Raw genomic sequence first — 12,574 nt, 5'->3', positions numbered from 1 at the left:
CTTAGTACAATTGTTACCCCCGGTTGAGCCACAGCCACGGAATGGTCGAGCTTAACGATAATCGTCAGCCAGAGCAACTTTCGAATTGACATATTCTAGTTAAATAATACAAATGTGTATATCAGTTTCAAGTCAACCTAAATGTATACAAATTATTTATAACTAACAATACGAATGAATAAATTCGTAAATATATAAAATAAATAAATAAAAATATAACTGTGAAATCTCACTTTACGCAGCGCAAATGGTGATATATATTAGGTAAACGACACACTCAGCAACCTATAAATGAATGTTAGCATAACAGATACAAACAACCCGTACAATTCTGTTTTACCTTGCAAGTTTTTTTATTATAAACCCGTCCAAATATTTGGTGAGTTTTCAGAATTTTAAATGTTAAGGTTATAATATAATTTTTGCTCGCTTTGCGTTGGTGCGTTTCAGTGGTGAAAGTAATATCATTTTCTTACTGGAACGATGAACAATTTTCAATTATTTTTTCAGCAGTCACGAAATAGAATGCTATACAATTTCTTTCGATGAGCTTTCTAGGCCTAAACTGCGCAAAAATTAAACTTAAACACACTGTCTTCTCGCAGACACGTTACCTATATCTATGTCTTGACTTTAGAATAAGCTGATGAATTCAAACGGCAAATGACGTAACAATGGAATAACTAAGACAGGGGAAGCATGATAAAAGTAAAAAAAATTAAATGTATTTCTATATTCAAAACATTTTCACTTTCGTTTAAATGTACTCCATGGTTGATTGGTATGATAAAAATCACTATACACGAGTATAATTCAAAACACCTAGTCTGGTATGGCCATAGGAGTTACAGTACATTCACAACGCTCAAAGTGATTTTTTTTAACGTAAAATCCAACTCCTCGTAGGCTACGTACTGTGCAATATATCGAAAAATGGTCCAAAATATTATGTTTTTTTATGTTAGCGAGTGCTCACCCTAAAGTCTATTCTAGTATAATAAAATCATTCGTGTATTCGATGATAAAGTTAAATTGATTAACCCCATGCACTTTACACCCGGCTGTTTGAGAAGCTATGTGACTATGAGGACATAAATGCGCCACACAAATACCTTCTTTTGCACACAGAAGTAATTGGTGGCTCTCACGAGAAAAAACATTAAACAGAGAGCGTTTAGATTGCATGAATCACTGCTAAGATTTTCATTAGAGAAACATTTAGACCTTGCTAATAAATTTATAGACGAAAACTAGGTTGTAAAACTTGCCTACTTGTGTGACATATTTCACTTGCGTGTTATATTACTAGAGTTCAAGGGCTATTTTCGTAAAAACCGTGGGACTGCAAATAAATGGATTCGTGATCCATTTATTTTCGAAACAGGTGAATAGACATTATTAGTGCGACAAGAGGACCAATTGCTGGACATTGTAAATAATGGCTGCTTAAAATGAACTTTTCATGCAATTACTTTACCAATTTTTGGATGAAGGTCTTGCCAGAATACCCTGACCTTGCCATAAAAGCCTTACAGCTTTTTGCTGGCATTTCTGACATCTTACTTGTGCGAATCTGGATTTTCTGCGATGACAGCACAAAAGGCAAAACCACAAAACAGAAAGAAAGTGAGGGACATATTGCGGGTTTCATTAAGTTAAATAATAATAATTCCTATAGATTGCGCAAAACAAGCTCAGAGTTCCCATTGCTAAAAGTTGCACTAAATTTACTTTACTGAACATTTGTTTTTTAAGGCCGGTCCGCGGCCAAATTTGAGTTTTAAACCGGTCCGCAGTGCAAAAAAGTTTGCCGACCCCTGATCTAAGGAGACTGGTAAAAAATAAAACACTTTTTAACAACGTGGTTACTTAACATAATATATTACCGGAACGCTGTTCTGAGCCGTTTTGGTCACCAGCAATGGTTCGTTAACTTTCACCACTGGTGCCTTTAGCTTAGCAACGCATTCACTTAAATTAGTTCCCTTTAATGTCATTTTATTTAATGCTTTGCAAAAGTCATTTTATAACACCACACACTTTTTGTTACCTACTGTGTTGCGTTGGTGAAATATCGTTTACATAGAAACCAATGCGGCAGTATATTGCAATAGGTTTAAAATCTTGGTAAAAAACAGTTAACAAATTCTTGCAATTTCATTCAGAATGTACAGGAAAGACAATATTACGCGCAATATCCGGTATAGACAAAATGCACTTCCTGTCTATTAAATCGGATGCATTTTTGAAATAATGTCTTTTTAATATGCGTGACGGATCTTGTATACAGGAAACAGCTGTTTAACGTTCAAAGTCCACAGTTTACCAAAACAACAAAAAAAAAACGCTTCGTATACAGTTTTATCGTTGGTTTCTGTGCTTAATGAGGAAAATTAATCTCACAAGTTAAGCGTTTTAGAAAAATAATTGAAGTTACTGCAAAATTACATTAAGCAATTTGCGAGTATGTTTTGTTGTGCTTAGTACATTTTGCCTTTTTGTCAACACAACAATGAATCTACAGATGGCATGATAAAAAAAACATCCATTAGTGGTGCACTTCCTCGATAGGTTACGTTGGACACCTGCGTTAAAACGGCCTGCTGTAAAACACAACAGGCTAAGCTTTAGAAAAAGAGTGTGCGTTATGTTCTCGAACGAACTAGTACGCAATTACACCTAAGCAAAGCTTAATCGCATAAACCGCGAAAAATTACCTTGATTTGGATTCTTGACTGAATCGCCAGAAGTGCAAGAAAATCATACATTGCGTTTTTATTTTATTCAAACTTCAAAGTAAGATGGGTGTTTTATATACAATTCCGCTAATTGGTATACGCACATTTATCGAAACGATAAAAAACATATTACACGGCGTTTTAACATAAAAATATACCCTTAAAAGGACAACGTATTAGGTCTACAAAAATCACTTGGCGCGAAACTGATTTGAACAGAATGGAAGTTAAAAAAAATATAGTTTATGGACCATGGCCTCCTTCCCCTAGATTCACCCCTAGTAATGAAACATTTTGGTATGGAATCAGATCGCGGTATATTTAGTTCAAAATATCGTTTATCGGAATACAATGCAGAGTATCAGACATAGTCAGCAAGTTAACACAGTTTAATTATATTTTATAATACAATGATATGGTTCGATTAATGAAATTTGTTTTTACCTAACTGTGACAAAATCAAACCTGTTAAATTTGTTTCAACGATTTACAAGGCGTCGTTTTATTAAATTCTTTAGTCGTCATAGCTCGCAAAAATTTTGGGAAACGAGGTTAAATTTTTCTGCTTCTATATTCGGCTGTTTTGTAATTTCGGTACCCAAATTTTAACTCCACCAGTTCAAATTAGAAAATCTAGACGAAAACAGCTATGACATTCAATCGTTAGCTGTCTTCTAATCCGAATCGATTAAGGTTAGGCAAACGCTACAATGTTATAAGCCAGTACGTTTGTTTGCGTTGTCGTAAATGTTTTTGCTGTTGTAGGACAATGGTTGTTAACCTGTAACTTTTCGCACTGTTAGCGTTTTTGTTAAATGGTCGCAGATCAGCGTTAAAGAGAAAGAGGTGATTGCTGGGGTCTGGCCGAAACGGGGCTTTTTTCTTGGATAAAGTAAGGATCAGGTAGGCCTAGATAAGAAAGCACAAGAAGTAGGGGGTAATTATTACTATACAATAGGAATTCGGCTTGGCAGATAGAACTACTGCTATGATAGAGAATTTTCATATTAGAGATAGAGAGTAACAGGGGAACACACAATAAGACCTAAAAATTTAAGCAACAATACCTACAGCATTGGTCTGGCATCGGCCGTTTTGGTATAGACGTTTTGGCGCCCTAGTTTGATGGCGCTGTTAGGGTCTTGCTGATTTTTAAGCTCTGTTTGGGGTTATTGATTGGTAATGGGTGGGGTTAGAAAATAGGCTAGTTTTGAAACTAATAGGGAGTTAGTGATGCACTTAGGGGTGGGGTTTGGGATTAGGTAAAAGTTGTACAGGCCTGATTCTGATCATTTGAGTCTTATGGGTAATAGGCCTACTAATTTACGGAATGATGAATGGTCGGAATGGTCGGGACGCTTACTAATTTAAATGTTACCCCGTTAAAACAATTATTAAACCAACGCACAATATTTGGGTTAGCGTTTGGGTGAAGGTGGGTCAAGTGTTATTCTATTTAATAATAATACTGTGAGCGTTCCGAACATTCATCATTCCGTAAATTAGTGTTACCCGGTCTTATTCCGTCGGGTTAAGGACTAATTTCCATAAGACGGTATTACGATTATTATAGGTATTAGTCCGATTTTGGTCTTATTCCAAACTATGTTTTATTCCGAAGTTGATGTTGTTCTTAATTCAGTCTATTGGCTGGAGTCATTAATAGCTTTACATGGAAAAAGTTGGTTGGCCCTGATCTAGTTGTTAAATTCTCTTGGGAGTCCAACCGTTCAACTCTTCAACCTTTCCGGTTCGTCGCTCGTTTTGGTTCAAATATTTTACGAGAATCTTTCGGGTTTCGAGCAATTTAAAAAGAACCTTTGCGTTTTTCACCTTGATTTTAGAATATTTTATGTCGAAAATAATTGCCCACCTGTAATAGACTATAATTATATAGATCGGGTGATGAGCTTAACATTTTCTGTCGCAAAACAGAAAGCACATCGCCGATCCATAAACCTGATCTCTGTTTATTACGTTAAACAAATTACGGAATGAGTACGTTCGAAGAGGACCATAGAAGGACTGCCTTTTCACTGTGCGACAAATGTTAAACATTTCGAGTCACACATGTTACTTCTAGTCAAACAGAAGTCGCTGGATTTGCATTCGAGCAATTATTTGCATAACAAACATTTGAACTTACTTAAAAGCCGAATGCAATCAATTTTGCAAGTTAAAACCTTCATTTAACGAAGACATTTAATCCAAATCAAGTCGGCAAATGCATTAAGTCCTGTCGTTTGCTTAAAAGACTTCTGTAAAGTCCAATTAAAAAAATTAAAAGTGACTTCATTATAACACTGAAAAGCCAGAAAAAGCTGTAAATCCACATTTACCATGTTAAGACGGTTAACAAAGGTTATACCAATCAAAGTTAAGAAAAAATTATTGACAAGTATTGGCTCCAAAAGAAGCATGATTAATGTTTCTTCAAATCCAAGTATGTTTGATGAGAAAATTTCAGTAAACATTGAAGGTGAGAAATTCGTTAGTATTTGTTATAATGTGTAGTGTTAAATCAATACATTTTAAATAGTATCATTGGTAAAACTGGTGCAAAGGACTACAGTCTTTATAATAGTTAATACCACTATTGTGTTTGGTTTAGATACTTCTCCAGACAAGTTGGTGACAATTTATGCTTACACGCCAGTAACTAAAAATTGCTATTATGAAAGTTTTGGCCAGTATAGATCATCTAAAAGTGGTTAGTTGTGCCTTTGGTATATTTTTTTATCTACAACTGAAAGTAATTTAATTGCTTGGTTAAAAGGGAGCATAAACTTACAAAGTGATCCTTGTCTAAATGGTACTTTTACTGGAGTTGAACCCATGGGACTTTTTTGGTCAATGCAACCATATGCAGTAAATAAGGTAAGGTTAATCACAATTGACTAAACATATAGTTCCCTCAAATTTTATTACCTTGCACTTAGGTGATTGCTATTATCACACAAAAATAGTTTTCATGACAAGTAAACATAGGTAGGGAGCATACATATTGTATTGGTTTACTTCTAATATACCGGTATTCTTTGTGATGTAACTACTTTTGATTGAAATTTCTGAAGCAAGAAATCTGGAAGTAGACTAGTACATTGTTTATTTTTGAAATAATACTCAACGCAATATAGTTATAATGTCTTAGCATTGAATGAAAAACATTTAAAAAAAAACTGAAATTGTTTTATATATTTGTTTCAAAATTTGATGACAGTTTAATCAAGTAGAGTTTTAATAGTAATAATATGTAGCTGGTACATTGTAAATTGGATGTTATACAATTGATATTGGCACAATTGGGATTAAGATTTCCTTATTCAAGTTTGTCATCTGACACAAATCATTAATAGGTAAAAATGGCATTACAATGTGAATCTATGAGTTTTGAATTTCATAAAGATACACCCCTTTATACATTGTAAATTATGTATGACACATACCTGTTTCGGGCACAGTAATAATGTTGTAACTAGAGATGCTTTCAATAAAACTTTGAAGTCAAATTATCGATTTACATTTTTGTTTTTATCTTTTTTTTCAAAAGAAATAGTAGTACTATTCTTTTTCATTACTTGTTTTAACCAAAATTTTAGAGGGCTGCGGTTCAATGTTGTTTTTTTTTGCCAAAGAAAAGTATAAATGTAGATTACCACCAAGCTGTAAAAATAAAAAAAATATTTTCTTATTTTTCTAATACAAATTTATGAAGTTGAAAGTGAAGTCCAGCTGTTAATGTGAAGGTGAATCAGGAAAGTCGATAGTTTATTCAATGATATAGTAAGAAAAATATATTTTTATTACAGAAAAATGAGACCAGGTTTGTGCAACGGGGTATTCCTGAACCGAAAAAATATTATCTGTCTGTGTACGAAGAGGATGTAAATGACCTGTGCACCTTGAGGAGTTGGGCACATGGTGGCAGTATAAAGCCGGTAATGTCAACTGAAATAACCAGAATGTTCATGGCTCCAGGAGTTAAAAGGGTTGTTGTCAGAGAAAATGGTCTTGTGGCAACCTTGTTCTTGCCTGAAGGAAAGGGTAAATTTCCAGGTAAATTATTTTAAGAGTGATAAGTTCCATTTTAAGAGCTATAAGTTCCATTTTTGTAGTTAATATTTTTTTTACAGGTCTTATAAATCTCTTTGGAGGTTTTCCAGGTGTTTTGGAGTTTAAAAGTGCTTTACAAGCATCACGTGGTTTTGCATCCCTTGCATTAGGTTACTTTGGGGCTACTGGTTTACCAAATCACCTTAACAGCTGTATGGACATTGGATATTTTGAAAAGGCGATTGAGTTTCTTAAACACCATCCCTCAATACACAGTGATAGAGGTTATGGTATTGTTTCAATTTGTAAAGGTGCTCAGATTGCAATGGCGATGGCTTCTTGTTTGGAAAACATCAAGTGCGTTGTTTGGATAAATGGTTCTATTCATGCCGCTTGTGGCAGCATCAAATATAAAAATGCACATTGGCCAGAAATTAAAATGGGACCTATAGATAATTTACATCCTTCAATGCCTGTTGATTTGGTTAATTCGTTTTCTTATAACATAACGCAGGAAAACAAACGTATACCATATAAAGAACATTTACAAAGCTTGTTTCCGTTTAAGGATAAACATAAAACCTCATTTTTGTTTCTTGTTGGCAAAGACGACAAATGTATTCATTCTGAACTTAGTGCTAACACTGCACGTGCGATTTTAACTCAATCTGGGCACCCAGACTTTGAATCAATAGAGTACGATGCGACTGGACATTTAATTGAGCCTCCTTATTCGCCGCATTGTCTTAATTATTTCCAACCAGGTCGCCCATTTAACGTAACTATTAATTGTGGCGGAGAAAGGGAAGCACATTGTAGAGCACAGGAAGATTCATGGCACCGCCAGATAGATTTCCTAGCAAAAGTGTTTAATTTGCGACTTCAACCAAAATTGTGATTCTTTGTTTAAAGGGAAATGTTTCGTGATTGTAACGCGTTGAATTGTGTATAATCCTTTTATTGTAGTTTTTTCTTGTATGTTACGATACATTGCTGTTGTTTTGTTAATTTACCCCTACAAAGTGGTGGCCACGGTTTGGCCGCCCCTACGAAAACCATGTGTGCAGAACGGATTTGCATAGTATTATTTTATTTTGATATTATTGCATTGTTTAGATCATTGCCTTCTGTTGGGGGGTTTATATTTCGCTAATATTTAATTTTGTGGTGCTGTTTAGCAATTTTTTATCCATATATGCAATCCATTGTTAAGTATATTTTTTCGTAAGTTAGTTACAATAAATACCGTTGTGGTCCCTAATAGTAATATGTCTAAAACTGTGATTTCCAACCTGGTCGCAAGAGGTTGTCTTGGAGTATCCGTGTTCTGTTTGAGGAACAAACAATGTAAAAAAAAACAATATTTGCTTAAAGCTAAGCAGTAGATTGAGAAAGAACAATTCAGTCATTACAATTGTGGCTAGACCACTTGCTTTGGTGAGCCAGTCGTGTTTCACCATTACAGTATCGTTTTTATCGCTCAATGAAGCATAGGTCAGTCAATTGACCTTGTCTAATAAAGGAACGGTTGTCATTTGACAAACTTAAGACCCGTTTTGTTTCACTCGATAAAACTATTATTTAACCACACATACACAAATGGAACTCTCTGGAAAAATTTTTTCCACTTTAACAATTTACAGAAATGCGATAATAAAAAACATACATAAAAATACTGATATTTGAATAAAGATCACTTTACTTTTAGAAATACAAAGTAAATCAATTGGGAACACACAATAATACCTAAAAGTCAACAATACCTAGTGCAGAAAAATCTATAAACCATAGTATTGACACCAACGAAATAATAAAGCCAAATACGCCGTAATATCCACGACAGAATTAATCGTCTGAAAAATACATCAACCGGTCGAAAAAAGTCCCAAATTATATTTTGTTCCAGGGAGGAAAAATGGAAATTTTGTTCCAGGGAGGAAAAATGGACAAAAAAGGAAGTTATTTAATAGGTTACGTGCAATAAAAATGTTATTTAACTGTAATGATTGGTAGGTATATTAGCCCCATAATCTAAGTCTATTTGTTTCTTCACAGTTATATGCCTATTAAGAAATATACAGCGATGCAAGCATGGCATTACGTTCAAACAAACCCAACTATTAGACAAGCAATTAGCGCATCCAAATTTTGTGACAATTAAATCTTGGCTTTTGGTGGGTAAAGGCTGGGTTTATAAAATGGTTGAAATTATTAAGGGAGTTAGATATCTACTTAGGGTGTATTCCGATTTAAAGGTATTACGAATATTAGGTAGCCTACTAGTCCTATTTTGAACTGTGTTTTATTCCGACGTTGTTGTTGTTGTTCTTATTTCGGTCTTATGGCTGGAGTCCTTCAGTAGTTTTGTAACGAAATTTTCCCAAAAATTCATTTCTGCTGATTTTTTTGTGCGCTTACGTCTCCATGTTACCTAATTCTTTTTTTCTGCGTTAGCACTCCTAAAGAATGGCGATACGCGCGTACAAAGTTCATTGCTAAACTGGCCGATTTAGTATCAAACTATGCTGATAGTTTGTCTCTCCAAAAGGGCAGAAGTTAATCGGACGCGAAATTTGATTCAAACTGCGTGCGTAGGCATGAGTAGTCTCATCCTATGGGCTACGCAATAGTATGGTGCTGACTTACGAAACTGTATGACTCAGTATCACAGTGGGATGGGCAAGCTATACAGTATGGCAAGCAGATCGCAGATAGAACCAGTGACAGTTGTAGTAAAAGTTTTCACAGCAGTTATCGATATTGCACGTTAATAGATGAGGTCCCCCAGGAGATGTGTTCCTGTCGCTTAATCGCACAACGTTTTGTGAGCTGATTGACTTATTATTAGAATGCACGACCTTTCACAGGGAGCTATTGGTCGCCATAAAAGTATTTTATTATCCAATTGGACTGTATTTTTGACTCAACACATTTTTTTGTTGAAGTTCAAATACATACGAAACAGGCAAAATGAATAGGTTTAAACCTTAACATGCAAAACGCGTTATGAAACTGAGGTATTATGTTCTCACAAAAAAATGTAGCGAAACGGTCGTTTTCGGGTCGTTGTCCAATTTCCATGCAACTGCAATGAATATTATGGGCCGTAGCAATGCCAATAAAATTACGCTTCTAATTGTGGAATTCTAGATATAAACGTTGGAAGTTGTTTGCTATACGAGTTTCGTTTGCTTTCAGCAAGTTTATTCATCTTTTGAATAATTATTTTGGCATTTTCAGTATGGCGATTTAGCGCCTTGGAGGCCGTGACCTTCTTCAAATATAAGTTGTACAAAGTGAATACCTATATGCAATTTAAATTAAAAGTTGTGCTAACCTAATAAGATTCTGCGAAAATCTGAAGGCATCTTTAAGCAAATATGCTGGTGATCATAAGATTTGGTCCGCCTGGGTGTAATACCAGAGTAAACAACAACATAGGTCACATAAAAATCATATACCAGTACTTATTCGACCAATTTTATCAGAGAGTGCCAATCAGTTTATTAATATATATTGTTGTCTAAAGCTTGCCTAATTCGCAATGCTTTCTCCATCCGACCTATGTTACCACACCGTTTAAACACCTATAGGATATAACATTTTAGTTTCGCGACTATCGTCCGAAATGGTTATCTTCCATCTCGGGCAAACATTCTGATCGTGCTAGACTAGTTTTCTTCGAAACGCTTGGCTTCATGTTGGTAAATAGTTGTAGGCTCCTGATCGATGATGTAACTGGCTAAGAATGGCCGAACAGTGAACACCTTCCTGACGCTAAGCAAAACTGGTGTGGGGAAGGTTATTTGCGTTTAGTTGCTTGTGATGCTCATCCAGTAAAATTGCAATAGATAAATCAAATAGCACAGCATATAGGTCTTTGTCTACTGTGAAGGAACAGTGAAATTTTGTTTAGTATTTTCGGGTGTGACTATTACTTAGCATAAAACTATGTTTTTTGGGCGGGTCCTTTATAAATTGATCTTACACGAGTTCGTTTGATATAGAACTTGCTAATGAGTCGTTTGTTATATATTTTTATCGTTAACGCTTAAAACAAGTACAAATACTATTATGGGCGACTTAATAAACCTAGTGGTTCTCAACTATGGGCTACATTGTTTTAAATGTTGGTACCTACAAGTTTACCAAAGTGCAATATTAAAAAAAAGACAATCGCGATGCGGTTTTAGATTTACGACGTGGCTTGTGACTTCTCCCGAAACTTGAGCAAGTTAGGCATTGTTACCATATCAATACAGAAACTTGATAGTCCCTCTGTTCTGAGTCATTAAACGAGTATAATGGTGACGGTACGAAGATAAATCTTCATGCGTATTACGTATGACAACTTATAAGGGCCAATAAAGCGGTTTATACAATTGGAATTAGGTGTCCAAGAGTTGAGATGTCCTGATAATGGCTAGAAGCTTTAGTTGTTTATCAGTTGGTAACAACGCCTAAAGCTACTAAAATGCAACGCGGAAGTCACTAAAGTTTTTATCTTGTGTAAACGTAAACATAGGCTACATGCTCGAAGACGAAGTTACTTACCAAGGTTGCTTGGTATAATTGAAAGTTAGCCGCATTGAACAGAGTAAGCCTTTGCTTTACCTACAGCCGTTTAGTTACATACTATCTGTTCTTGGTACAGGACTACAGCAATAGAAAAAAGTCCCTGCAGTACGGCTTAAGTTATATTTGAAATGCATTCAGCGTTACCAGCCCATTGTGTGAAAAGCAAATTTGCAAACCAAAAAAATAGTCCATTGTAAAATATGTATGAGAATATTTGATAGGCAACACAATTTTGGTTCTAATTTGGTTCCACGCGTATGGCGTGTACTAGAACCACTGAAAAGTCTACAAACCGTTCAGAAGTTAGCCCGGGTTGAACATTAAGTATAATTAACACTTGGCAGAGTCGAAGAACGTATATGCAATAGTTTCTCATATCGTATATTTAAAAGTGGCATGCTTTAAACCACATTAACTGCCATTAACACAATGTACGCAGTACAGCTGAACGCTATACCACAATGTTTTAAATCGCAATTGCACTGGTGTATATCATTCAGCAGGACGCCTTACTTAGTTTAAAACCATGAAACGTTACAAGACCTTGTTGCGCATAACAGCACTATCACGACATAGCTAAAATTAAAGACTTCCTCTCATATAGGCTATTCTCAAGTTAGGTTAGGGTCCAGAATGTTCTAAGAAACATGGAAAAGGTGGGTTAATGCAGCTCAGTAAGTAAACTTATTAAAATCTATATAACTTATTCCGTGTTTTTCGAAGCTTGGCGGTTTGATGTAAACAATACATGAGTCATGATTTCCTACCAATTGTAATTCTACAAATTCAATACTGTCAAAAAACAAGTATGTAAGCGTTGTGCACATTATACCGGTACTCACCTGTTCACATTTACCATAATTATCCAAATTTTGCATTTTGTCTGGTACTTAGAATAAGGTTCAGCATTTAAGGTTGTAATATGCTATTTTAAAGGATGTAGCTTACCTGGTTATCCAGCACATGGAACTCACTCAGTAGAATTGTGTAAACAATACTTTGCCATAAACGTGTTACAGGAGTCGATTTAATACATCTTTATTGCTTGATTTGTTTGTCAAACACGCGCCGGTGCATAACGTGAGTCAAAGATCATTTTTATTAATAAACTACTTTGAAGCCAATGCAAGGATTATACCCTATCGTGCAATTTCATACAAATTATAGGATTGTTAACACAACGCAAAACATAACATTTTAACATA

The 12,574-nt window shown here is 35.1% G+C and overlaps 1 protein-coding gene across 1 annotated transcript; it reads left to right on the top strand.

The window, feature by feature from the left end:
• Window positions 1–4,534: 4,534 nt before the first annotated feature.
• LOC146164446 (acyl-coenzyme A amino acid N-acyltransferase 1-like) lies at window positions 4,535–8,052 on the top strand. Its single transcript, XM_083382145.1, has 5 exons — window positions 4,535–5,217; window positions 5,350–5,448; window positions 5,515–5,615; window positions 6,548–6,794; window positions 6,872–8,052. The coding sequence occupies exons 1-5, from the start codon at window positions 5,079–5,081 to the stop codon at window positions 7,687–7,689; spliced, it is 1,404 nt and encodes a 467-aa protein (XP_083238271.1). The 5' UTR covers window positions 4,535–5,078; the 3' UTR covers window positions 7,690–8,052.
• Window positions 8,053–12,574: the final 4,522 nt, after the last annotated feature.

Source organism: Ascidiella aspersa, chromosome 2, assembly GCF_963924565.1.
Source record: "Ascidiella aspersa chromosome 2, kaAscAspe10.2, whole genome shotgun sequence".
NCBI classification, from domain to species: domain Eukaryota; kingdom Metazoa; phylum Chordata; class Ascidiacea; order Phlebobranchia; family Ascidiidae; genus Ascidiella; species Ascidiella aspersa.
Note: the sequence above shows the minus strand (reverse complement) of the source record. Positions and strands in the feature narration are given on the sequence as shown.